The sequence below is a fragment of the Falco peregrinus genome, unplaced genomic scaffold (genome assembly GCF_023634155.1).
Source record: "Falco peregrinus isolate bFalPer1 unplaced genomic scaffold, bFalPer1.pri scaffold_35, whole genome shotgun sequence".
NCBI classification, from domain to species: Eukaryota; Metazoa; Chordata; class Aves; order Falconiformes; family Falconidae; genus Falco; species Falco peregrinus.
In genome coordinates, this window is record NW_026599603.1 from 1,762,431 (window position 1) to 1,790,233 (window position 27,803).

Genomic DNA, 27,803 nt, shown 5'->3' on the forward strand with positions numbered 1-27,803 from the left:
GCTACAGTGGAAAATTACTGAGCACAATCACAGGCTGATACGTCAGCCTGCTGTAAAGGTAAAAAGGCTTGCTTGATTTTAGTGAAGTGTCTTTGAGGTGTCTTTGATTGTCTTCAAGTCTTCAATCTGCTCTCAGAGTCCATGCATCAATAAGCCACAGGGACTGATTCAGAGCCCTGAATGAAGCTCTCACTCTGCAAAGCGTTTTGGAGGGGCAGCGGGTTTGTGTCTCTGCTCCGAACAGATGGTGAGCAAAGGGCTGTTTCACCCTGAAGGGTCCTGAAGTTAAGCCAAAGAATGTTGACTGAGTCCAAAACGCTGCTCAAACCTCTGGTATGTCCTGGCTATATTCACTGAGGAAAGTAGATATTTCAGTCGAGCAGCCCTTATGCTAGGTAAAAGGGGAGGATTAAAGGCTTTCAGTGCTTAAAATAATCACTGCAATGTCACATTAAGTGTGGGTCTTAAGATGAGAGATGTCTGCATTTCCATTCTTAACAGGACAAAAAAAATTAGTCTCTTCCCCGGATTAAAAGAAGCACAGGAATTCCAACAAGTTCCATGATGGAGGTGAAAGATCCCAATACAAAGGGTGCCATGCTGACAAAGGCTAGGAAAAATGCAATACCAACTATTAATGTGTAAGTGTGGAATTCATTGGCCTGACCAAAAAGTGAATGAGATAAACCATGTAAAAATGTCTGAGTGGCAACGTAGCCGAGGTGGCCAGCCTCTGCCATTACGAGGGAGGAAACATTATCATCGTATCTTAACATTAAGACCTGCAATACTTTACAATATTAAAATAGGGTGGTCTTAATGTTCATGCCCCTGGAAGCTGGCTGACCTTGGGATATGCTAAATACCTGTATTTCTGCAAGACATTTCAGTAGCGTTTACAGTTGGTGTCATTCTTTTTGAAAACTCGTTTTGCTTCTGGTTTATGTTTCAAAGGCTTCTTGCAAAATTTAACAAATAGCCCTTGGACTGAGATTACCTCCCCCTCCAACTTTTAGTGAAGTTTTCCTGTAGCTATAAACTAAGAAATTCCTACTGTGTGCTCTCAAGAGTGGCTGTTGGAAAATGCACTCGGTAGCACTTCCCTTTTTCTATCGTGGATCTCCTCTTGTAGAAGCTGTAGCACAGACTTCTTTAATTTACAAAATGAAATTACTTGGGGACAAACTTAACCCTGATCCAGCAATTTGCACTTACCCTCTGGCAAAGGAGCGGGTGGATTCCTTTCCCCTGCTCTCTGGCTGCCAAGCAATCATTTTTCCAGTCTGAGCTCATTTTGCAGTTGATCCAATGGATAGGAGAGCTCTGCAGAAGGAAAACTGTTCCTCCCTCCTTCTTTTGATATTGTGGCTCTAGAAAAGTCATTTAACCTAAATGCCTACATTGTAGAAGGCCAATGTGGCGTGAGAAGGCTTCCATCTATCACCTTAGTTTGATAAAATCCAAAGCTTGTAAAAGTTTTCCTTTACCCATCTTTCAACTTTGTCTTTTTCCTCTCCTCCCCCCCCTCTCCTCCAGGGAAGCTTATGCTAGAGGGAAGAAGGAAAGCCTCCCTTTTTACCAGAAGAGCCTTCCTCCTCTTCCTCAGACGATCCCATTCCAGAGGAGTTGTTATGTCCCATTTGTAAAGATGCGGTGACAGATGCAGCAGTTATTCCCTGCTGTTTCTGTAATGGTATGCAGCCCATGGCTCAGCACCTCCACGTCACCTACAAAAAGGCAACACCCTGACACCAGGAGGGCCAGTTTTCCCCGCGGAGGGCGAGGAGCGGGGCATCGTGCACCGAGAGCAGGGGCAGCTCCGGAGCACAGCACGGCAGAGCCAGGAACTGGCAGCCTGTGCTCGCCCCCAGGGCTGAGGAGCTGCCTGTCCTGTTGAGAATGTTACGCAGAGGTATCTGTAATTGTATATTTACAGAAAAAAAACCCAACCCCAAAAAAGGAAATAAAAAGCTTTTCTTTTTCTGGCTGTGTCCTTGGTTGTGATTGCAGAGTGGTCTGTGCATCCCTCTGCTCTGGCAGTGGTTAGAGAGGGGCGTTTTGGTGCCTGTTCATTAGTAGGCATTGGGTTGCAATCCAAGCTCCTGGACCCTTCTCCGCCACCTGAATAACGCTGCAAGCAGCAGCAGGGTCAGGAATGGATTTGCGTGGCAGGGACATACCCTGAAAACTGCAGCTCCTGCCTAATGAAACTCGGCTCAAATGTTTGGAGGGAGCACTTACATCTTGCTGTGGGACCGGGAGACCTGTCACAGGACCCAGTTCTGATGGTGCCGTCCAGCTGACTTGAGAGGACTTGGGGCGGTCCTGAAAGTCAGGACCAGACCTTGCCTAGCTTCAGTGCAGAACAGCACGAGAGTTTGGGTGAGAACTGCGAGCCAACAGACAGAAGAGAAACTGCCCACAGTGGGATTGATCTCGGCAGCTCTTTTTTTTCTAGCATGGGAGTGATGATGCAGCCTCTGACCTTTGTGAAATGTGTCCTGGAGTCCCTCATCAGTGAGGGAGGTGGAGGTCTAGCACTGCCTTTGGCCCACGGCAGAGGTAGGAGAGAGTTCTGGACGTGTCTCTCCATCAATTGTCTCCAAAGGCTTTCTATGGTGGGTGTGTGGCTCTAGGGAAGGCCTGGGCCGTGATATTTCTTTTTCACAAACTTTCTGATGCCAACCATCTGGACAACACATGTCTCCGGTGAGAAGGGGCTGAGAGAGATGGGACTCTTCAGCCTGCAGAAGAGAAGGCCCAGGGCACCTTCTCCATATAAGTCACTGTCTGAAGGCAGGGTGCAAAGAAGATGGAGCCTGGCTCTTTCCAGTGGTGCCCAGCATCCATGCGGCTCAGGGTGGCCCTCCTTCAACAGGGGCTGGCACCGGCTGGCCCCCAGAGGGCTCTGCCAGCCCCAACTGCTCCAACAGCGTGTGATGCTGGCACAACTACCAGCAGCAGCAGGGACCGCCTGAAAGGGGCCTGAGCAGACACGGAGGTGTGAAGCAACGCTGCCGGAGGGGCTTTGCATCACAGGGTCTGTCTCTGAGGCTGGGTGAGCGCCTGGGTGCGCCTGCAGGTGCACCCCTGAGACCACTGTGATGTCACCAGAGGGTCACAGTCACCCTTGACTTCACTTGGGCTGCACAGCAACACTGCCAGCATCACGTACTGCCAGCGTCAGAGTGTCCTGTGGGCAGCACCCAAGCCATCGAGTCCTGCCACAGCACACCGGACGTTGAGAGCTGCCAGCAGCTGAGGAGCCAGAGCGTCCTGCCCGTGGAACCCGAGCCTTCACGTCCCACCAGCAGCACCCGAGCCTTCGAGTCCTGCTGGCGGCACCCATCCAGCCCTGCCAGTGGCAGGTGAGATAGCAAGTGCCGCCAGCAGCTGACAGGGCACCAACCTCCAGCACCAGTGATGGAGGCGTCCAGGCATGAGCCAGCAGCACTGGGAGCCGCCGGGATCTCCCGGCGGGAGGACACCTGCCCCATCTGCTTGGGTCCCCTTGAGGGCCCCGCTGCTGTGGATCCGTGCTGGCATGCATTCTGCCACGCTTGCATCCAGCACTGGGCTGACACCACCGTCGCTGCCACCTGCCCCATCTGCCGGGGGCGCATCGTGGCCATCCGCCGCCTGCAGGGACAGGTGGACCACAATGGGGCAGCCCGCCATCATCACGGCCGGCTCCATCCTCAAGTAGAGCTGTGGCGGTGGCAGGGGCGGTGGCAGCGGCGGCAGCAGCGGGGCCCCGGAGGTCCCAGGCGCCGGAGGCTCTCTGACGACCGTGGGGAGCGCAGGCCCCCCGTGCCCCGCCAGCGTGTCTGCAGCATGTCCAGCCCGCAGGACAGAGACCGCAGCCCCCTCCGCCGCTTGCTGGACATCAGCGAAGATCTGCAATGGCTGCGCAGGTTGTTGGAGGAAGAGCCGGGCTCAGGGGACCATGCGCGCCGCCTCCCCTTGCCCCGCTACCGAGTGAGGCAGCCGGGCCCTCCAGGGCCCCCCTGAAATAAAAACACTGGGGATGCTGAGAGGGGCCACACCTGGTTTCTTCTGTGTCTGGTTGCTCTTCGCTGCACAAGTCGGGGAGTGAGAGGGGTATGGCCCTGGGAACTGGGGAAGAGGCTGGCATATGGCTCAAGAACTGGTAGAGAGGGAGGAATGTGTGTGTCGGAACTGGGGGAGAGGGGCCACTGCTGGCTTCTTCTCTGCTGCTTTGCTCATCGCTGCGGGAATGGGATGCATCCCCAGAAGGGGAAGGGGGAGTGCCCTGGGACTCTTGCCAGCAGATCCCCAAAGGGGCCAGTGCCTGCTGTCCTGAAGGCCAGGGCGAGGCAAGCAGCTGAGATGGGGGTTTCAGGGAGACCCTCCTCTCCTCTCCTGCCCCCACACCCCTGTGCTGCTGAGGGCTGGGGGAGGCCCTCCGGCTGGGGGAGATTTAACCCTAAGTCTTAACCTTGAGACATAACCCTAAGTCTTAACCAAATAACCTAATCCTAAGACTCAACCCTAAGACTCAACCTTAAGACTCAGCCTTAAGACTTAACCCTAAGACTCAACCTTAAGAATTAACGTGAAGACTTAACCCTAAGACTCAACCTTTAGACTTAACCTTAAGACTTACCCTTAAGACTTATCCCTGATACTTAACCATAAGTCTTAACCTAAAGACCTAACCCTAAGACTTAACCTTAAGAATTAACCTTAAGACTGAACCCTAAGACTTAACCTTAAGAATTAACCTGAAGACTTAACCCTAAGACTCAACCTTAAGAATTAACCTGAAGACTTAACCCTAAGACTTAACCTTAAGACTTATCCCTGAGACTGAACCATAAGTCTTAACCTAAAGATCTAACCCTAAGACTTAACCTTAAGAATTAACCTTAAGACTGAACCCTAAGACTTAACCTTAAGAATTAACCTTAAGACTGAACCCTAAGACTTAACCTTAAGAATTAACCTTCAGACTGAACCCTAAGACTTAACCTTAAGACCTAAGACCAGCAGGCCAGGGATGGTTTGCCTGGTTTCCGTATGTTATTCTCAGGACTCTGTCTTTGCTGCTCGAAAGCCTCAAGTGCCCTCTTTAGCTCACCGGTGCAACAGCCATGGCTGCTGCTATGTATGCAATTTCAATAGACCCGCAGTGAGACACCCTGGCTAATGGGGCAACCAACTGGAAATCCTTCAGCTGCTTCTGCTGTAGGCAAAGGGAAATTAACTGAGTCATCCATGCAAAGCCCTTTCTTTTTGTTGAGTTGGCTATGAAATGTAGCATTTTCACCACTGCTGGAACACTTTCAACAAGTCACAGTAGGATTTTGGACTGTAGACATATCTGTGCTTCCCCAAAGGTACCTGGACAGTGGGCAAGTGGGACGTACAGGTGCAAGCCAAGGGATGGGCAGAGGGGAACGGGAGAGGAGGAGGGACAGCTGGAGAAGCACAATAGCAAAGCACTGCTCCAAAAATGATCAGCAGAGGAAGAATAACAGTTGCTGTTATTATTTAACATCATTACATCCCAACAGTTGAGGTCCACAGCATCCATAAAGTGTCACAAGAAGCTTCCTGCTAGTAATATTTTTCCCCAAAAGGAAATTGACCTCATCTGGAGCAAAATGCACAAACCAAACCACGGCGTTGTCCACAAACAGCCAATAAGAGTGACTGCACCTCAGCACTTCAAAGAGAGGAAAAAAAAGGCTGTAAGAATTATAACAAAAAGAATAAACATATCTTGTCCTAGTGAGCAAGAGAACTAGCTCCTCAGATACACTAACAAATCAATGTATGTGCACAAAGCAAGATGTGTCTGAAATGAGGAGAGATTCCACTGCAGTTTGGAAACTGAGATGGTTTCTTACACACACACACACACGCAAGACTTCCACACACCGTCTTGGTCAGGATACTATAAACAGGGTTTTACTTTCTCACAAAAAGTACCACTGGACTCTTCATTGATGAAGAGGAAGATGACAGGTCTGTTATCTCTGCCGGAAGATAGCACTTCCTACAGCCTACAGTTTCTCCTGGCACTAGGACGTGACATCGGGTTCAGCAAGAGAAAGTGCCAAATCTTGAATCATTAGACCTGCTCAAAAGAGAAATAACAAAAGCTTTAAAAACAGGCCAGTACTAAATCCTCCTTCCTATGCAGAATTGGGGTGTGCACTTCCAGCCCCCACACAGAAACAGAGGGGTTTCTTAAAAAGCCACTGTCTGTCTAAACCTGCACACAGCATTGATGTGTATCTATCTCACATTCACACATTCACTTCTCTCCCACTGAGATCATTTATTATCACGGGAGCACTGTCCCATAAGCATGTGGACATGTGACCAGAACTGCACTTGGCACGCTGATGCATTAAAACAATTGGGGATTTTTTTTTTCCACTTCCACTGTAAGTGCCGTCTTGCGATACCAAAACTTGTGCTATAGGCCTCCCCCTGCAGCAAGGGGAATATGAAAAGAAGGGCTGAGCCCCATGTGCCCATCTAATACCCCTGCAGCTTCTCCCAAAGGAGCTGCCTTTGCCAGATTCCAGACTGGGGACCTGTGTTTGGTCTCGCTGAACTCCCCTTGCATGTGAAATTAAAGGCAAGAGAAATTAAGAGTCCTGTCCTGATGTTGTTATGTAAGGGATTCCACTAATGCACTAGCATAACACTGAAGGTCAAAAGAGACTAATATAATGCATGCATAGGAGAAGAAGTGGCTGTATCTTGCTTGATACCTTTTCCCAGATCCCTCCTGCTGTTGCTTCTAGGTGTTTAGTTAACTAACATAAACTTCTCAAAGCAAAAGCAAAGCCTTTTGGAAGTGGCTTCGTTTCAGTAGCAGGTACTTCCAAATATGATTCTTTTTTCAATTTGTGCTGTTCAGGATTGCTGAGGAAGAAAAGTGCTAGGAAAACGGGCTTGCTGTTACATAGTCTGTGGCTGCCTGGCATAGCAAGCTTGCTTTGTAGTTCTCAGGAATGTGCCAAATGCCTTCAAACAAATGCACTACATGGTCTCTGTCCAAAGTTCCTAATATCTCAAATTTGCACGATGCAAAATAGAAGGTAACAAAGCTGTTTGGGGAGAGGATGACTGATTGAGGTTACATTAAGACCATGGGATTACTCAACCAGAGGCATGCAAACATCGCTGGACAAAGTTTATCAGTCGGTTCCAAATTCTAATTTGTTAGAGCATTGTTTGTGCAGATTATGCTAGGGTTTTACTTTGGATCTTTATTGTCTGAAAAGACTCCTCTTTCTCTAAGGACCTCTCTTCCCCTCTCTACTGATACAAAAGATTTAAAGCCTAACAAAACTCTGGGCCACCCAGCCACAGGGTAAGATTTCCAGTAACTGATTCTGGATCTGAAATCCCCTGCCTGTTTGCAAAGCCAAGCCTAAAACTTCAAATGGTAAAAAACAGAGGATATTTGCCAGACATTGCTCTTCACAGAGATTTGTAGTTTTGTGATGATAATTCCATTCTAGTACCTCTTACACTGTAGGTTCTGACTTCCCGCACCAGCAAGCTGCAGTAGTATTGTACAGAGAACACTAAAGCAAAGCTGAATGCATGAAAATACAAGACTAGGCCAGAAACCCATCACATGCAGAAGAAATAACCGATTATCCACCAGAAGTAAACTAACCCTTTTTTAGAGACTTTATTTCTCACAGAGTTTAGCCTTTGTAATTCGTTTACCTTATTGAGGCCAGCTGTTGAAATAACACCTCCCATAGAGGCTGGATGCATTCAGTCTTGGACTTAGTTGCAATGAAGGGGTTTGGCACTCCAGTTTCACTACAGGTGGACAACTTGCCAGCAGCCTGGAGACTACACCTGATTTGTAAGACTGGAAGTCAAGCAGGTGCCAGGGGGTTCAGTGCAGAGGTGCAGCTCAGAAGTTCCAAAACAAAGAAAGATTCCTTTCCAGTGGCCCCTTCTGAATTGAGGGGGCTCTGCTCATGGTTATTCCTTTTATAAAGAGGCATGTGCGGAGGCAAAGGCTACAGTGCCTGCTCCTGCTTCAGTTGGAACCTCTTCTCTGTGATCACTCTCAAGCTGAAATGCATTTGTGTTTTTTTGACAGGTATCTGACCCGCTGGTCCGTCAGATCTGCAAAGCTTATCTGGAAGAGGGGCCCTAAGTGGTGCAAAAAACCTCTGCCAGTGGGACACCCTTTGCTGAAGGATAATGTCAAACATACACACAAGCCTCTCTGTTTAAACCAGTAATGGACAGAACTGGCATAGTCAGTAAGCACAGCTGTTCCCCACTGCTCTGCTTTTTTTGCAAGGTTGTCAGTATCCCCAATTTTCTTATGCCAAAACTGTCATTAGTACTCTATACTGTCTCCAGTGAATGAGCTGCAACCTGCTCCTCTAGCAGAATACAAGATTTAGCAAAGCAAAGTCCAGTGTGCAGAACGATTTGGAGAAAGGAGGGGCAAAGACTTTTACCTCAAAGCTGGAAAGGATCTGAAGGCTTTTGTTTCATCGTGGTTCACGACTGGGTTTGGAAAAGCATGTTTCCCGCTTTTTCCAACAATGAATGGTGATTCCCCATTAACCTGTGTTTCAACTCAGATCTGCCTCATTTGGGCTTTTATACCTGTGACACTAATGGAAGAAAAAGTCTCCTGCAGAACTGTATTTCCTTGGCAGTAACAGAAATTGTTATGGCTACCGAAATTAATTTTTTTAATTATCTGTCCTATCCATAATTTGCAGCAGAACACCTATGGCAGTGGTAAACAGACGTGTGTATCTTACACGTCCCCTTAAGGATTTCTGGCTCGTGCTTCACTCCTGGATCTAGGAAATACAGAATGTTGACATCCTTGATGACTTGGCCTGTGATTTTTTCCCCATGGAAATACATTTGCCTTAAGTCGTCCATATCGGTGGTACGGCTGCTTCCTGGGATAGTTTGGGCCTGATGGATGCGCGTAATTTTCCACGCTCTAACTAAAAGGTGGCACCATTTCTCTCCTTGTATAGTAGTACATGCATGTACCTTGCACCTACTGACCACTGCTACTTGAGACGTGCTACTTATGGGCCTGGTATGAAAAGGTCATTACATTTATCAGGGTCATTATGGCTTTGGCTCCGTTTCTTTGATATTTGTCTGGGGGCTACAGATCAACACAGCTTATTTATATATGACTATGCCACTTAACCTTGTACTGCTTTCATCAGAATCATCTGCATGGACCTATCAGCATGGACAGGAACAGAGAGTACGGATAAACACGTTTTACCCAGGAAACCAAGTTATAATGGCTCTTCTTAGCCTTACTTTGTGAAATGGAAGCCCTACATTCAGCCCCTTGAGCTGGCCAAGATCTTTTTGCTTTGGGAGGCAGAGCTAAGACTTCATTAACTATACTGAGATAAAATCTCTGGCTGACCGTCTATTTTATGAAGCTTTGAAACCTGCAGCCCTTCAGAAGGGAAAAGATTTTTCTTTCTTCTCCTGCATACGGAAGTTACTATGTCTTCTAGCCTAGGTAGCTCTGCTCAGTGAGCTTTACTAATGGAATAGTCACTGGATTAAACCACTGCCTTGAGATGAACCTGAATGAGCACATTTTGCAAAAGACCAGGTGATGCCCACAGTTAATGTTTTCTACAGTTTAGTGCCATGAGCTGGAAAGCCCTCTCTAATTTTCATGAAACCTAACATTTGAAAAACAGAATACTTTCTTCAATATGCCTTTCTTGAGCTCAGGGTTTAGTACAGATCCCTTACAGTATGCATGAGCTTTCTACTCTGAGTGCAGCCCTGTTCTGTTTGTCATTCATGGGTGATAGTAGGCATTCATTCATGCTGTCTCCAGATTAGTTTTTGTGTAAGCATGGTGTCAAGGAAGTGTCATGGTTGTGTAAGCACGTGTAACCAGATGGCCTAGGTTTGATTTCTAACCTGGGGCTTCACCCATCGTGGAAGAAAATGCCATCTGTCAGTATCTAAAGGATCTTCAGTGACACATAACAGGGAATTCAACCTGGAGCTGAAAGAGGATCGCACACAGCAAAGTCCGAAGAAAAGAACTGGGGCCAGAATCCAGGCACAAAAGAATCTTGCTCAAAGTGCAGAGGTTTCACACATTTATTAGAACAAGCAGTAAACAAAAGTCTCCTAAGTATAAAATCTAAATGTTCTCGAGCCCTCATCCCAGACAGGCGAGTCACAGCATGAAGGGCAGATCCAAGTTCTTCTCGCCAGTGCCGAAGCAGACATAGCCGTACTGCTCGGTCATTGGGACATGGTAGAACATCAGTCCCAGCCGCAGCAGGCTCCGCAGCACCACCACAGTGCCTCCCTTCTCTAGCTGGACAGTCCAGGAGCCTGTGCAAGAAAATGCCATTTGTCAGTATGTCACAAGTGCAGTCCCTGGAAGGGAGAAAGAGGCAGCATTCCTGGAGCAAGCTGTCCCTAAGCTGAGAGGGGGGCTGCAGTGCGTTCTGCCTGACCAGTTAACAGTGCACAAGGCTGCACTGGAGTTTGTGACACCTGAGAAAAGGGAAGTGAGGGAGACCAGAAACCTTGATACCTTTTTATCTTTTGTCAGTTCAGCGTTACAGGCTGCCCTCAATTCCAGATGTCTGTGTCTAGCTTCACAGAGTAGCATATTCCATGGCTATGATAGTAACGCCATATGCGTCACAGGAAGGGACCCTGGAGCTCCAGACTTGTATACTTGATCCCTAGGAGAGGCTAGAGCTATTCTTGGATGCTTCTGAGCGGGCAGCAGTTACTCTACCAAGCTGCCACCTACTTGGTCTAGCTACTAGCTATAGAGAGCCAAGACTAGCTATAGCAATCCTGCATAGTATGGAATTTATTTTTAAAATAAACTTGTAGCATTAGTAGTGAGAAGAGGAAGAAGACACTTCAGCTCCAGAGAAGACTGGTTTCCCTGATGCAGCAACTGGGAAAGAGGAAGAGAGCACGAAAAGCAGGGTATTTCTTAGCTCAGAGAATTTTGCAGAAAAGGTTAATTCTCTTCAGTCTTTCCTGGCTCCATCATTGAAGAGGATGTGCGTGGTAGGGGCAAAGGGATTAGTTTCCGCATTGATTTTGCTTTGGCTCTGCGGAGGAGGTTCAGAGCCAGTGTGAAAATGCAATTTCTCCTGGATGCAAGGAGCTCTGAGCCACTGAGTGTTTGTTTTGCATCTGACACAACAGCCTGGGAACAACACAGGAGGGGAGGGGGCTGGAGCATCAGCCTGGATTCAATGCCAGAGGGCAAGGAGCTGCCAAAAGAAGAAAATACCAGCTTCAGCACCAAATCAGTTAACGCCTAGAGGCTACAATGTAAGGAAGAAGGTTCCTGCTGAATCTTCTCTAAAAGCAAAAGCAGCAGGCCCAAATAAAAAAGTGCAGTTGGAGCTGTCATACTACTACGGGCCTGGAGTCAAGCGGTCAGGCTGTCTGCACCCAAAGTCAAAATCTGCCAATTCCACAGTAAGCAGAAAGCCCATAATGTGTTGGGACAGTTAGATGGTATTCATCCTTGTAGATAATTTTAGGCTCATCAATTTATGCTGTGACTCATGCTTACTTATGTCATGGTTAGCCTGGGGAAGGGCTTCTGTGATTGCTGTCAGCTGCCAGTCCTCCCCTTCCCACTCACTTCTGACTCTTGGCCAATTTTAGTGGCATCCGACAAAGGGTTGAAGTGTTTTAACACCACAGGTTCCTACAACAGGTCTCCACAGGACACGGCCCAAGGGTCGCCTGCAGCTCCTGAAGCTATTTGTTTATCTGCCAGCAGCTGTGGGGAAGCACAGGCTGTTTGGCTCGCCCGGCAGCAGCTATCTGGGCAATCAGTGCTTGTAGCTTTGGGCTCTTGCACACTCACTTGCGGTACATGTAGTCTCTGAAGCAGTTCATGGCAAACTGCAGTAGTTGAGGGCTCGCTGGGGGGGGGGGGGAGGTTGAGAGGAAACAATATATATGGTGGCTGCAGAATCAGAAAGGAACACCACAATTCAAAGCCCTGTAAAACCAGGTGTCGTGAGTTCTGCTGCTCACCTGTTACCTCCCTCTTCTCTTTGTATTTCTGTACTTTTCAAAAGTTTCTTGGGCACCACTGTTTCCCCTGTCTCCTTCAGTAGCAAGTTCCACAGGTTGGTTATATCATAATATGCACCGTGTCGTCTTTGATCTGTTACCTTTCAAAGTACCCTCTTCAGTTACGTGCAAACATGGAACTAAATGGACAGCAACACCTGCCTTCCATGGCAGTCACTGAACTTTCTAACAAAGTGACTCTGGCTGCAGGATAGAAGTACAAAAGAGACATTCACATTCTTTTAAGGACTCGGGAGATTTCCATACCGGAGAGCTTACTTCTGACTCACTCAGCTCCATGTTGCCACTAAAGAGAAACAGCTGGAATCTCGGTAAAGCAAAGCGCTACTTCATACAGAGCAGGATCAGTACAGGTGTGTGCCATCTTCCTTGCACTGTGACATTCCTTGCACACGTCCTAGTTAAAGCATGAGCTAGTGTCTTCACACACAGTGGTTTCACAGACAAGGCAACCCCAGTCTCCCATGCAGTCTCTCCAGTGCTACTCATGTGGACACAAACTGAACTGGACCTTGGTCATAGCTGGAGTAAAACCACATATTAATGGTTCAGCCACTGGGATTACAAATTCTAACTGACTGGGTCTCTGACAAAATCTGCATGTTCTTAAGAAACTTCACTACTTGGATAGCATGGAAACCCAGGTGAAGAACGTTTCATGACGAGCCAGATCATCCAGTGGCTGAAGCACTACAGCCATCTGCTGTCAAAGGACAAGCTTTCAAACAGTTTATTGAACTTTGCCTCTAAAAATTTTCACCATTTGCTCGTGGCGGTAGCTAGACTATGCATAGGGGAGTTGAGCAACAAGTGGCAAGCAAATAGGTCTGAATATGTGACAAATAACTTCTTCCATTTCTCCTTTGAACACCGACTCTGCTTTCAGTGCAGGGTTCTTGCAGCTTGCGCTTGCAGAAATGATCTGCAAGCCCTTTATCACGTACTGGTGGTTCTTGCTGCGGCTTTACACATTGGTTTGCAGGGGGGTGACTGTAAACTTTTGAAAGAGTTTCTCTGACAAAAAGCTAATGGAACGAGGAACTCTCATTGTCTTTGATTTAGGACCAGTCCTCTGAGAAGCAAGTCTGTCAAGAATAGGACTGTGCCTTGCCTTGCTGGGTGGTGAGAGCCTCTAGGGATTATCTGGTTTGCTAAATGTCTCCCAACATACTGGAAGCATCCAGCAGCCTGGGTACATGTGATAGCTTGTGTGTGTGTGTGTGTGTATATATGTTCATGTACACAGATGAATCCTCTGCCCAAAACTTTTTACAAAGAACAAAAAGAAATGCCTGGAGCATGACAAGTGGGAAAGGTGAGAAGGAAAACAGGTATATTAATGCTCTCATGAACTATATCTGGATTCAGACTCCTTTTTGCTGGACAAATTCAGAGAAAAGCTAGAGTAAATACAGTTCAACTTGATTTAATCCCCTTATCTATGCTCTGGGGCAATACAGTACGTGGATCCATAGTGTCACACAGGCTTATCTATCTCTGCAGAGTATTCATCAGCAGTTAACTCTGCTGATCAAAGGAACGTCCCATGTACCTTCACACCTGGCAGAAATGGACAGAAGTAATTGAAGACAGCTCCATTCACTTTTATGCTTGATCTCCAAAGGCTGTGATGTGCAGCTGTTTCATTTCCCTACTGTCTGTCCAAGCTGCAAACTCCCAAAGGGCTCAGATTTGTCATTTCATAAATGTGAGACCTTTGGGGAATATTAAATTGTTACAGCTTTCTAGCTCTTCTCTGATACTTGATTCTGCATCTAATTCTATGCAAATAGGGACAATAAAGTTTTGCTGATGCTTCATAAGTCTTCCTGTGAAATAAGGACCTAAACAAAACAAGCAGGTTACTTCAGGGCAATCCCACCTGGACTGACACAACACTCGTTGAAGACAGGAAAAAAATTACATGAAACTGTCTGAAACTGTAATGTCATTTTCACTCAGATCCTGTTTTCAGCAAGAATTAGTCATAGAGCTGCTCTTTATTCTGCAGAGCCAAAAAAGCAGCAGCCATGCCACCTTCTACCTTTTACTAACCACATCACTGGGGACATATTTCTAACACAGCAATCAAAGGTGATCTATTCAGTATACTTTTCCAGGCTGGACCTTTGCAACAGACAAAATCAATTCAGAAACTGCACTGATACACAGTGCTGGTGTTTGCCTTCTAAGGAGGCAGCACATTAAAGTTGTGAAACCTAACCACTTATTTTGGTCCTTTTAGAGCCCATTATCTCAGTCTGTTTTTTCCCATACCTCACCACGTTAGCAGCATTTGAGGAGATGGTCCAGAAGACAAAATTATTTGAACTCATGAGACACGGAGCAAGTTATTCTCCTGGAAAGCTTCAAGACAATTGTGTTCTCTTCCATCACAGCTCAAATCTCACTATATTAATAAAAAATGCTTTTTCAGGCCCACCTTTCTTGTAGGAGTTTGAAATAATGATGTCATAAACCACTCTAAAAGGACTTTAATCAGAAGCTAATGAACAGCACGAAATAATAGCTTAAAATGAATATGCCTTCTTTCCTCCTTCAAGAAAATGCCTTAGAAATGCATTTTCATAATAAAATATAAAAATAGCTGAGAACTGCAAAAATGAAATGCTGTTTTTATCCTTTTTTTTTTCTTTTATCCTTTTTCTTTTCTTTTAAACCTCCCTGCTATTACAAATGGTTCTTGGAGTAAAATCATTGCATAGGTAGCTGTAGGTCTCTATTACTATAAAAATGCAGGAGTGGGATGCTGGGTTCAAATCCTTTCTAATACTGGCTCAGAATACCCCATGGCAGTCCCCGTACTGTTCATTGCCCCTGTGTCAGACGACATGTCTCTTGCTGGGAGGCTGAGAAACTCAGAGTATCAGTCTGTAAGGTACACCAAGACTCCTAGATAAAAGTTGTCAGGAAAAAAAATTTACGAACTGTTATTTGCATTGGAGGGAATACAAATAGAACTAAGAGACAGCAAGTAAAAGCTGGCTTTCCTAGAGTTAAATACTGATTTTTACTTGCATCTACGTGTGAGCTGTAGCCTATGTTATCCCTAAATCAGACAGCAGAGTTAACTTCACTCATCATGCTTGCTAAGGTACAGGGAACCAGAGGTCATTGCTCTCACACCAGAGATTTCTAACAGTAACACCGCTCTGGTAAGATTTCCATTCTTCAAAATACATTTTTTTAAAAGAGCAAATTAATTCTGAAGCTGCACCCAGCAAACCTAAGGAAGCCAAGCACTGTCTGTGTTGAAACTATTGCCTGTTGCTGCTCCAGAAGGGAAGGGAGGGAGCTGCTGTGTGGGAGGAAAGAGCATGGGAAAAATATCCGCTGGATGAAGATCTGGAGCTTCCTATTCCCTCTTTAGAGCAGGCTGCAGCCTCCACCCCTCCAAACGCAGACAGGAATTCTGAGGAGTTCCTTACATCTTTCCCAAACAGGAAAGTGCTTTGAAGATTCTGATGCTCACCCAGTGTTAAACCACTGCCTTTTTTATGGCACTTCAACAGCTGCCAGGACACCAGAGCTGAATTTCAAAAGTCAGCCTACTTCTCAGCTTCTTCTTCCTTTCCAGTTGCCAATAGAAATCCCTGTCTCATCCCCCATGTCTGTCTCAGCTATGGGCTGAATCTTCTAACTCACAGAGGCAACAGTGTGCGTGAGACATTAGCTTTTAAACAAAAGCCTTTTAAGAAGGTTGTTTGCAGAACTTTCCTGTGGGAACTGGTCCACTTTCAGTATGACCTCATAACATTGCTGCTTCGGAGGTGATTCAGCAATGCCTCGTTTCAGTACAAGCTTGAGAAGAAACAGCTTTAAGAGCTAGACAGGCTGATAGAGAGGCTCCATGTCGCAAAAGCTCACAGAGGGTCATAAAAGTGACATTATCAATTCCTCTTCAAAGGAGAAAATGTCTCAAGGGAAAAGCAGCGTCAGCATGGTTGCTCTTACCATTAACGCAATATGCTGCCACATGAGCAGGTTATAACCTACCTTGCTGCAGTTCAGTTCTGAGTGAGGGTGAAGTATGGAGTTATAGCACAAATATTAACACCCACAGAGGGGTAACATAACCGCTTCCCTTTGCAAAAGCAGCCACTGCTTGGCTGCGTGACCCCAGGCACTTAGCTCTGACAAAGCTACACTACACCCATGGGATTTAGCTTCCATTTCCCTCCAACAGAAAATCTAGCACTGCAAAGAGCTTCCTACTTCTAATTTGCTGTCGATAGGAAACAAAGACAAATTGCAAAGCAGAGCAGCTGTAAGGAAATTTTGCTGCACAGACATTTGACGCACAGCCTACCAGCCATAAGGACACACATCCAAACGCTCTTACATGTGGGGCTCAGACTCCTTCATGCCACTTACTGGCTACAAACTAAATCTCTTTCATTTGCTTGACACACCACCTGCACCCCATACGTTAACACTGCTGTCAATATTTCCAATTCCCCATATAACTATTTCATAATAATTAAACAAAAACACAGACTGGTTGCAGGTTCGGTACTATTTTTAAAAGCCTCCAGAGCCAGGAAAGCACAGTTTACAAACAGTCAGATGCTTCCAAGTGGCTCTTGCGTGGTCCTAATGCCTGCCACATCTTTGACACACAAATACAACCATGCCCAAACCTCAAAGTAAAATGGTCTCGCTTCAGAGGGTTTTTCTCTCCATTATCCTCCCCCACTGGGGATGCCTCTGCAGCACAAATGATTAAGACAGCCCTGGGCCTTCCATTTACGCACAAAGTACCTGTTTCCTGCTGACAAGGAAGACCCAGGCATTGCAATGTTGTCCCAGGAGCACAGTATTCAGGTGCCTCCAAGTACTGGCTGAAATGAGGCCGTACTTAGACATCTGACAACAGTGCTGCTTAATCCGGTTGAAGCAGGCTCTGCCCCCAAACCCTTATTCCCCTCCTCATCACTCTTCCATCACAGAGACCACAAAAGTGTTTATTTACTGCTCAGTGAACCAGGTCAGGGAACGATCTGGCTGAAAAATAGTTTAGCCAAAAATAAAGTTATTTTTCCAGCTGAAATCTGGCTGCACAGCCAGCAATGCCAACACAAAAGAAGGGACAATACACAGACATAAATGAGCAGCAAAGGATGGGAAAGACTGAAAAAGCTAGCACAGAAGTAACACACATCAAATTACAGCCTCCCTCATAGCCCAGTTAGTTTGCCCTTAAGTCCTAAATCCACCTGATAATTAGAATAGAGCTAGAATCCTTTTAACTTTTGTTGTTGTCCTTGAGAAAAAGATGCAGACTTTGCACAGAAAGCATCCAGAACAAAGATTTGGAACAGGGCTGTGCACTAGAGGAAACAGCAAGACAATATACAATCAAAACTTAGGAGTAGAAAAACTGGTTAAAATCTGTGCTATTTGGATTCTGACAACTGTAATACTGATCATTGTATCTTGGGTCTTCTGTAGTAAATTTACAAATCTCTCAGAGAGGCAAAGCACCCTCCTTCCAAAGCACAAGTTTATGCTGGATCTTGTCACACTCCGTATTTCTTGTTCAGCTGGTCGCTGTGGAATCGTTTTTGGAGCGTGGCATGAGTCACGTAGCATCTACCTGGGGAGCCCCTGCATTAATCCGTCACCTTCGTGGGCTTCTGTGAGCCCATTGGTTGGTAGGAAGAAAACGAAGGACTCTCGCCCCTCCCTGCTCTGAATGAAAGACGCTTCCTCTAAATCTTGCTACAGGATTTCAGGCTCAATTCAGCTTCTTTGGGGCTTTTGTCACCAAACAAATGTGATGTCTTTGAAAGAAAGATCAACAGTTTGATGAAAGGATGCAATGGACAGCTTTGTTCTAGCCTGCTTCCCCCTAGAGCTTTCAGTCACTGTCACTTTCTTACCCACGGAGAGTATCTGTCTGACTCTCAGAGGAGATTATGGCCACCTTGTAAGATTTTGCCTCTCCTGATAACAAAGCACTGGCCACTTTGAGGAGGTGATAATGATGAACGGGGGCTGGATTAGGGGCAAAGAACCTCACATCGATCTCCGAATTCTGAGAGAACACAAAGCAGTCGATGCTGGGATTCAAAACCCATCGAATGCTTAGAGGACATCCAATTCTCTCTCCTGCAGGAGGGGCAAGGCTACAAGCCCTGTCAGTCCCCCAGTTGTACTTCTTAGCTCATCATCAAATTAGCAGGACTAGTTAAAAGGGCTTAGGGTGAGGAACAGATGGCATGGATTATTAACTGTTGATGTTCTCATACTAAACTAGATACTAAATTCTGGCCCGAATTACCTGAAGAGCTTACCAGTTCCTGAGAAGACTGTCACACTGAGCGTATCCACACAGCACAGTGCAGTTGTGTTGATATTCAAGCTAATTCTGAACACTAAAGATGGCTAAGCGTCTTCTAATGCCTGGGATATCTTAGCTGTCTCTGCACAGCACAACCTGCACAGCACAACTGCCATACAAATATACCCATAGATGAACTGTCTCATCCTTTTCCCTCTACACCCAGCCACGCACCCATTCAGCCTGCAGAATTTCAATCTATATGACATTTGCATACAGTAAAGCAAGACAACGCCCATTACTTCCTCCCTGCAAATGTTCTATGGCCAAAGGGGCAGCAAACAGCAAAGCAAAGCTATAAACAGGGCTGGCACCAATGCCAGCTGCTGCACAGGCAGGAGCTGCCACTCAGAAATAGATCACTCCTAGGAAAAGCTCAACTTGTTGTGACTTCAGTGACATACAGACTGCCCTGGGCTTTCCCCTGCAAGTAATTTTTCATCATTCCCTAGAGAAAGGGCTAGGCCAAGGCTGACCGATGTGGTGATAAAACTACAACTTCTGGTTCTAAGAGGCTTCACCCGCATTTCCCATCAGTTCAGCAAGAAGTTCATCTCCTTTTCATGTCCAATGAACCAGGAGCTGAAATGGAGACAGGGTGGGCCATGATTTCTTTTACTGAGAAGGAAAAAACTCAAATACAATCCCTGGAAAGTTGCTACGGAAGACTCTGCTTCTGTCCTCCTCCTTTCACTGCAGCAGTCAGGAGAGTGAAGGATTCCACCACAGCTCTCGGTTGATGGGCAGCCCTGCTCCAGTATAAACTCATCCAAGGTCTCTGACTAAGCAAGACCCCTGCGGTGATACAGACCTAGGACCCAAAAGCAGTGAATGCACGGCTTTATTACCCATGGACACAGAGCCCAAGGAAAACAGACTCCTTTCCAGAAATCAAAGCAGACCACAGACAGCCAGTCAAAAGCTATAATACCAGCTGGCTCTGGAGTCCTCACGTGGCAACATAGCAGGAGAGGTTCCAGTCTGATCTTGAACTCCTGAGCTGGCAGCACCCCAGCTTGTAAGAGGGACAGCATCTTGTATTGCTCCCAGGCAATGCTCTTGGGTCGCTGCAGGCGTAGCCTTAACAGCCTTTAAAGGCTCCTCAGTCCAAAAACATGAAGAGTGTCTCTACTTTTGAAGGATGTAGGAGACATGCTTACGTATTTGTGTACATTCATTGCATGCCTGTAATCACTAAGGGTGCGAAGAAAGCTATTGAAAAGCCCCAGGACCATTCCAGAAATTGCCTAAGCTTGGAAGGGACAGAGTAGCTTCTCCATACCTACAGTTCAGAAGGTCAATATACCACACACAGCCTGGAAACTCAGGCCATACCTTCTCCTCAATTTGATGCTGCTCTCGGTGCTTTTCTTTCTCGTTTTGCTGTTCTATAGTCTCTCCTTTTCTGCGCTCAGCACTGACAACGCCTGGACCACAGTGCGCCCTGCTGGAAAGCAGCAGCTACGGCCAGCCTGGAACTATTTCTAGGGATGGATGACTTCAGTTTTAACAGAGAACTTCAGGTACCAATGCTTTAAGTAATAGCCCACTGAGCTAACTGGTTCGATTTTTACATCCAAAAGCCGACTGTTCTGATGCACGCTAATCTGTTTTACTCCTTCTGTACTACTGTGTTATGAAGTTTGTCAAAAACACTTCTATAAATGTCAGGTAACTCCATGGGATGCTGTAGCTCAGTTTCACACATTTACCAGACCTACAGATCACCTCTCCTAACCAGGAATGAGGATAGCTGTGAGCCACACTAGGAGTTTTGTTCTATGTTTTGGCTACCTCTTTTTATCCTTGCTAATATGAAGCACTACCCTCTCATTCATTATGGGTCTTTTAGTTTGAATTTCAGCAAGACAGCTTGAAAAGCCTTGTCCCCGTGTGGCTCTTGGCAGGCTAAGAAGTAAAGTGCTTTTGCTCTCAGTTTTCACAGAGCTGGGGAGGTGCTGCTTATTGTTAAGCAATGAAAGGGGAGGGCTCAGGTCACATCTGTGAAATGTTAGCGGAGAAGGGAGGCTGGGTGAAAGTAGGTGGCCAGCACAGCATAGCACTGCTGGATTTTGCAAGGCCACTGGGGAGATAGCCATTTGTCTTAGAGCCCTGATAACGGGCAGGCTTGCTCTCTGCTAGCTAGCTGGGGGTTGTAAATACCTCTGCAGACACAGACTCTTCAAATGGCTGGAGACTAGGCTGATAGAGGATTAATCGCCTGGAGGGTGGGTCGAAAGGGAGTTAATTAGCTGTGTTAATGCATGGAGATAAAGCAGGTTCGTGCCTCCTGGCCGCCTTACTTCCAGCACCTGGACTTTTGGGGCAACCAAGATGGAGCTACCAAAATGGGCCTTGAGAGTGGCCAAAGGAAATTATCTCCCACTTAGAAACGCAGCCTCTCTATCTTCAAGGGCCCATTAAGCACCAGCTGTTGCTAAACCGGTAAAAAACATGCCAATGAAGCTCAGAGAACAGGAGGTTATGAGTGTTCTAACCCAGGCTACTGTTCAGCAAGTTTGCAGAAAGGCTAGTGCCCAAAGTATTCAGCCAAGGAAACAGCCACAAATCCCATTGTCTGCAATGCTGTGTAAGGAATGCCTCAAAATCACTGCACTTTCAGGTGAAGAAACGGAGCTACAGACTGAGTGGCTGTCACTTCTTCCACAGTCAAAATGGTAAACGATCTTCTCTCTAGGCACTTCTCTGGCTGAATCATGAAACAGCAACTAGACAAGACCCACTATGATCCACCCTGCCACTGTATACCCGTTTAGAATGACGCTACGAAATCCCAGCATAACAGAGCCAGAGCAATTACATCTGAGAGGTCTCAGCTCCCCAGTCTACCCTACACAATGCATGGCAATGTCAGGAATCTCCTCAGTCCTCTTTTGAGCCTTCGTGTGTCATAGTTCAGAGTGTAAAGCCAGCTGTACTGAGAGTCCTGTGCTTAGAGTCGCTGTCTCAGGAGCACATTGCCACCTTTGCGTTAATGTCACTGACAATGAAGAAGCCCAAACTAAAAATCACCCTCTATGGCTGTCATCAAGTTTACAGCCAGGCATATCAGGAAATCACCTGTTCTGTACTCCTACATTAAACTTAACTCAGTTACTCACGTCTGGGACTAGCAACTTAGATTTGCCTTTGGCTAAAACACAATTCCCAGGAAGACATCCGGAATGATGCTAAGATACCAAGAGACACGAATTCCTCCATTATCCTTGTTAGCCGGTAGTAATTTTACTGTTAAAATTTGTACCTAGTTTCTCATTTTCATTTTTCTGGCTATAATATTCAGCTGCTGATTCCTGTTATGCCTGTCTCTGCTATACTAAATAGATCTTCAATAATCAATACTTAAACTCCATGGAGTATTTACACAGTGTAATACAGTCATTCTCATGTTCTTTCCTGCAAGATAAACAGATTGAACTGTTTATGTCTCTCACCAGCCCTTGAATCCTTTTGTGGCTCTTTTCTGTAACTCTCCAGTTTTGCCATGTGCAGTAATCCAGTCCTGATTCCACTAACAGCCTGCGCAGAAAAAAAATCACCTCCCTGTTCCTATTTGCTACACCCTTGTTTATAAATCTACAGATCAAATTAGCCTTTTAAGTTTCAGGATCAGACTGGGAGCTGATGTTCAGTGGGTTGTGCCTGGATTTCCTTTCAGAGCCACAGCTTCCAGAATACAACTCACAGTCTGGCTTCCAGTCCCTGCTCTTAGGTCTGTGACTTTGCAAGTAGCTACATCAAAATGTACTTTCTTTAAGCAAGCCCAGTTTACCAGATCTCTGTAGCTGTCCTGCCCTTGTCATTATTTGCCTCTCCACCAATTCTTTACTCCTAGATCATTTATAAATAAGTTGAAGAATACCAGTACTGGCACTAGTCCCAGCTGAATCCCCTTCTGACCCTCTCCAGAAATATGCCCATTCAGTGATTTCTAAATCACAACTACTAATTAAGATAAGTTTAGGGGAATATTTCTGCAATGCTGGGATTTATTAAAGGTTAACATCGTAAGTATGCCACAAGTCTCCTGAGATAATGATTTCAGCAATAACTTACCTGGCTCAGCCATTTTCATTTTTTGACACACAGTAAAGGTTGTCTAACTACCCTCCCATAGCAAACAGTCTGAAAACTGTCTGAAAGAGTATTTTATTGTCTTCATTTCATGTGAGTCCTTATTCTTCCCCAAAACAAACCAGGAAAAAAAATTGAGCATTTCTGCTCTTCCACATTTCTTATCAGCCTTTTTACCTTCACCATTTAGTGACAGTTTCCGGTACCATTACTATGCTTTCTTTTCCTATCAATATGGTTGAAAAAGTCCTCCTTATAGTTGTCAGGGACTACTGCAGGTTATCCTGGCTTCCTTGTCATTTTCTACTCAATATAAATTCCAAATTATATCAATCATTACTTGTTCCCAACTTTCTGTATTTCTTTTATATTGCTTTTTAAATTCTAATTCCTACCCTTATTCCACCAGTGAACTGTGGTAGGCTTTCAGCCAGAAGCAGCTCTTTATTGACTGGGAGTCATGACTTGTGAATAAAGTCTTCTTTTATAAATCCTGTTTCCACTCATATCTTTTCCTATCCACATTTTTCTTTTCCTTTGCCTCCAACATACCTCCCCTCCCGCATCAGTTTTTAACTGCATCAGTTTTTTAACCTGTTGGTGTCCCTTATCTCCATATCAAAGTGATCTGAGTCAGCAATCTGTAACAAAACTCAGAGTCAATTTATTGCTTTTCTGAACTGTACTTTGAAAGCACCAAAGACCTGAATTCTGCATCCCCTGTTTTACTTCCTCCCAAGCTTTCCAGTCTATGCTAGTACCTTAGGCTTTCTCCCATCCCCTTTCATTTGTCCTTGCAGAATGTAGCATAGCCTGATCTGATACTATGGTGACAGTAAAATCATCCTTCCCCCTCCATTTTCACTTTTCCCATCATGTCAATGCTTGACAGGTGACCATTATTTCATACCTATGCAACATTAGGTCATCAAGTGAAAATGCTGTAGGCATGCTAGGAATTTCTGCTATTTTTTCACCATTCCATTACCTACAAGCACATGTAAAACTGCCACAACTCTAGATCCTGACATGCTACCACCCAGGGTGCCAAACTCCACGCAACAGAAAGGACCACACTGGCAATCTGCCAGCAGCTGAAAGGCTATATCTAATTGTGCATAAAGTTGAGCAGATTGTCTGCTTAGACTAGAGCAAACAAGCTTATCTTTAATGCAGACATATGGCCAGCAAAACCTACAGATCCCAGCATGCAACATTATGGCCAGCTGGCCACTTGGATCAGAAAGAAGCATTACATGATCTGATACTGTGGTGACAGAAGATCAGTATCACAACCCCTCCATGTTCAAAAATCATGAGTCAGGCCACTCAAATTCATGAGTTTGGCTCAGAGAGCTGGCGACTTTAGAGGGGATAAGCCAATTGAATTTGCTTTTGAGACAGGGTTTGCATTCTCCCACTTTTCTCTACAATCATTTACAAAAATGTATTTTTAAAGTAAAATCTAATTTACACAGTCACTTGTCTCTGGGAGCTGAGACACCAAGAAAAACCAGACAGACTCACAGTATGATTAGGGGAGGAGCAGCAACATAGTCTGAACTCTTGAAGTGCACAAATAACCCAATAGACAGACACACGGACAGAATCTGGAACCTGCAATCACCACAGATATCACTGATAAAGATGAGGGTGGCAGACAGTTTTGTTACAAAACTCCAGGTTCCTCAATCTTGCACTAAACTCTCTGCTTTTACCGTTGTTTCCTTTATTCAATCTGGTTTAACTTCCTTTCTTCCCACCCCTCAGCTGTCATATAAAATGTTCTCTCTGCCTCCAATTTTCCATTCTGTAAGACACCTCTGCTCTCCTATTATGACACCCCATACATTTGATGACAGTTACACCCTTGACAGCCACCACAGATGTTCAGTTTCCAATTAATAAAGAAAACTATTCCAAAAGAGTTGTTACTTTTAGACAGGTTAAAATCAGCCCTTAATCTCTCAGTCCTGTTCTTTAGGTCTTTTAAGGGAGAATCCTAATGCACGCTGGGAGCATCACTCACATGTTACTCAACCCGGTCAATTTTTTGTGTATTTATTGAGGGCAGAGATGATTTTGGCTTCGGTCACAATTCTAGAGTCAATAGATTTGGGAATTCCTACTTCTGCTCTGACAATAACTGTTCAAGAGTGGATCTAGCCAAGAAAGACAAGAAAAGCTTCGGGTCAAAATGAGGGGATTGGCCAGAGCTATGAACAACATGTCAGGAAATAGAAAGAGCACTGTCTGCGCTGGGTCAGGACCAACATGAACTGGCAGAATTGAAAGAGGGTAATTCAAGACCCAGAGTTTGAGTACCTTGCAACCTGGAGTGAGGGACATTGGCAGAGCCGTGCAGATAAAGTCAGCAGAAAGCCTGTGTCTACCTCCTGTTCTTTTTTTTCCCCCTACATTTTCACAAGCAACCAGTACTTCAGGCAACCTGAATGCTTGTTAAAGGGGGGTGGATTGATCTTTCTTTAATGTCAGAGCTCCTATCTGCATGTGATAGAGTGCAATTAGAAAGGCTACATGCCTTGCTGATCCTGTAACCAGTTCCTGCCTTACTTCCTTCACCTGACAAGCTCATTCCATCAGTCCTCAGGTTCAGTCCAAAAAGGAGCAGAACAGAGCAGCCAGAGCTGCACAGGCACCATGATGAATCTTCTTTTCTTCCATTAAGAAGCACTCAGTTGCACTTGAGCTCAGGTAGTCTTTGAGAATTAACTTTTTTGAGGAGACAGAGATCTGCACTAACAGCAACAACCTCCCAGGAACGGGGCAAAGGTTCACACTTACTCAGACCGCAGGTTGCGACAGGAAGACAAACACAACAGTGGCACAGCTGAGCCTCACTTTCTATCTGCCACTGTGTAAAATTTGACTACAAGTCAAATTTGATTTAAAGACTTCAATAAAACCGCCATCTTCATGTCTAACACACAGCATGACCTGCCAGTTGCCTGGTCCCTTGAACTAGATGTGAAACACTGCAGAATTGTATCTGTAATCTTTCAAAGGTGCCATTCTTCATCACAGCTGAAGGGGGCTAAAACCAGCTCTGTGATGCAAATTAGTCTCCAGGATCTTAGCCCTTGGTGCCTGTTTTCTAGTGGAAACATAGAAAGCACCCCAGATTTATCGCCTGTTGCAGTGGCTCTATGGTTTCAGGCCTCACAAAATTAAAAAGTCTCCCTACCACAAACCCTAGGAAAAAAAGGGTGGGCAGGGAATGCAAACAGTAGCAATGCCTGAACTACCATCAAAACTGCAGCTAAAATTTTCTTAGGAGGTATCTAGGACCTAATCTCCCTTGCAATACTCCTTTTTGAGTCAAAAGGGCCAGCTCAATGGGCCAGCATACATAAAAATGTGCAGTCCCTCCAGACTACACCTTTGTAAAACGACTGCAGCAAGGACACTCCCAGTAAGTTGAACAATGGTTTACATTTTAGCACTGTTTATGCTCTGAACAGTCAGAAATGTTCAGAATTCAGGCAGGAGCTCACTAGGTTCCTTCTCAGTCAAAGGAAAGATTGGACAAGATATATATATATCTTGTCTAATCACACACACATAAAGTCTGAAAGTCAGAGCACTGGTAATTCACTGTCCTTCCAGCCAAATCCATCAGGCACAGGTCACCTACTATCCTATCCTGCTACTCCAGGATAGGAATAAAATAGCAAACTTAAGTTCTGACTATGACCCAAGAACCTTTCTTTCTGTTCTTTCTAGACAGCAGGCCATGAAAACACTTGGCCCAATCCAAAAAAACGCAACAAATCAGCAAAAGGTAGTTAGAAGCAAATAAAAATCATGCCCATCTCTTTAGAGAAATATCCTGTCAGAGGAAGAAGCTTTAAATATACTTAACAGTTGTCCAGCAGAACAATAGAGATGTGAACTGAAAATATTCCAGTAGGCACATCTTCCTTTCTGCTTCCAGTGTAATCCCACTAGAATACAGATTATTCCACACTGCAGCATCTAACACAGTTTATCGAAGGAACATTTGAATTCAGCCTCTCAGAGATACCAGCTTAGTGTTAATGAGAGCCCATTTAGATAAAGAGCAGCAATACTGCGTGAGACAAGAGGTCTCTTCAATACTTCAAACCACATAAATTCCCTCTATCACTGGTGGAGTTATCTCTCCCCATAGGGACACCAGCTGTCACAGGCTTTACAGAAGTCAAGAGACAATATGCCACTCAGGCAGAGGGGTTATTAACTGCTGATGTGGTCAGATCTGTTGTGAGGATGTAACAGCTCTGGTACACTTACATCTACCACTGTAAGCATTTAGATTTGCTTAAGAAGGGAATTAAGTACAATATTTAGTAAAGGATACAATTCCTTTACAGATTTGCAGAAGCTCCTCACAAGCATACCAAAGTCCATAGTAACCTGCATCCTGTCACCTCAGCATTTCCCAGACTACTCAAGACTGCCTTCCCTTTCATTGCATCTGTTGATTCTTCTACCTTTACCTTGTGGGATATCATGCTCCAGAGAGTCTAGAAAGTCAGTGGATGGGTCGAGGTCAGCCTTTTCCAGCAGGGTTTTATTCTTCAGGTTAACAGGCTCAGTGAAATGGAAATAGGAACTTAACTTTTTTGCCTCCATCAAAGAAAGACCTGCAAACAGCCATTGATGACCATTAATAGAGTGAGCTAGGCTAACGTTCGTCACACCATAGAGTATCATATCATTTCTCTAATGCCCACAACATAGGAAAAAATCACAATCTTTCTTCAGTGGACTCCACAGAAGACCAAAGACTTGCCGGAAATGGGTGGCATCAGTCATCAATGATGTGCATTGCACGCCATGCTAAGTGCAGTCCTAGCTGAGCAATGGGCACTGAGTTGAGACCAACCCTCTGTGCCCATTTGGTTGCACCCTATATCTAGAGAACTCACTGCAGCTATAAGTGCTAACCGCTGACATAAACTATGCGCAGCAATGGCGGGTCCCACCTTCCCGGTGGCGCCGGCGGGCGCAGGCGGCCGGTGTGCCGGGGCTGAGGGCCCGGGCGGGCCGGGAACCACGCGGGGCCGGTGTACCTCAGTGCCTGGCGTGAGGCGGCAGCCGTTCCCACGCGGTGCGGGGCTGAGGGGAGCGGGGTGGCCGCGGCCCGGAGGCCGTGCGCAGGCCTGGGGCACTGCGGGCTTCCTGGGCAGGCAGGGCAGGCTGTGCCGGGCCTGTGGGGAGC

The 27,803-nt window shown here is 45.7% G+C and overlaps 1 protein-coding gene across 1 annotated transcript; it reads right to left on the minus strand.

Annotated features, from left to right (window-relative positions):
- Window positions 1-10,154: 10,154 nt before the first annotated feature.
- Window positions 10,155-27,430, minus strand: LOC129783360 (radial spoke head protein 9 homolog). The gene is made up of 2 exons (XM_055793350.1): window positions 27,079-27,430; window positions 10,155-10,371 (listed from the first exon to the last, which is right to left on the minus strand). The coding sequence occupies exons 1-2, from the start codon at window positions 27,293-27,295 to the stop codon at window positions 10,211-10,213; spliced, it is 378 nt and encodes a 125-aa protein (XP_055649325.1). The 5' UTR covers window positions 27,296-27,430; the 3' UTR covers window positions 10,155-10,210.
- Between the last annotated feature and the right edge of the window lie 373 nt (window positions 27,431-27,803).

What these genes read in the sequence shown, in the direction of transcription:
- LOC129783360 (XM_055793350.1), bottom strand. Translation starts at nt 27,295, where the DNA reads ATGATACTCTATGGTGTGACGAACGTTAGCCTAGCTCACTCTATTAAT. An exon ending in GGAGCATGATATCCCACAAG is followed by an intron (nt 10,372 to 27,078) that starts GTAAAGGTAGAA and finishes TTTCTTGCACAG; the next exon opens with GCTCCTGGACTGTCCAGCTA.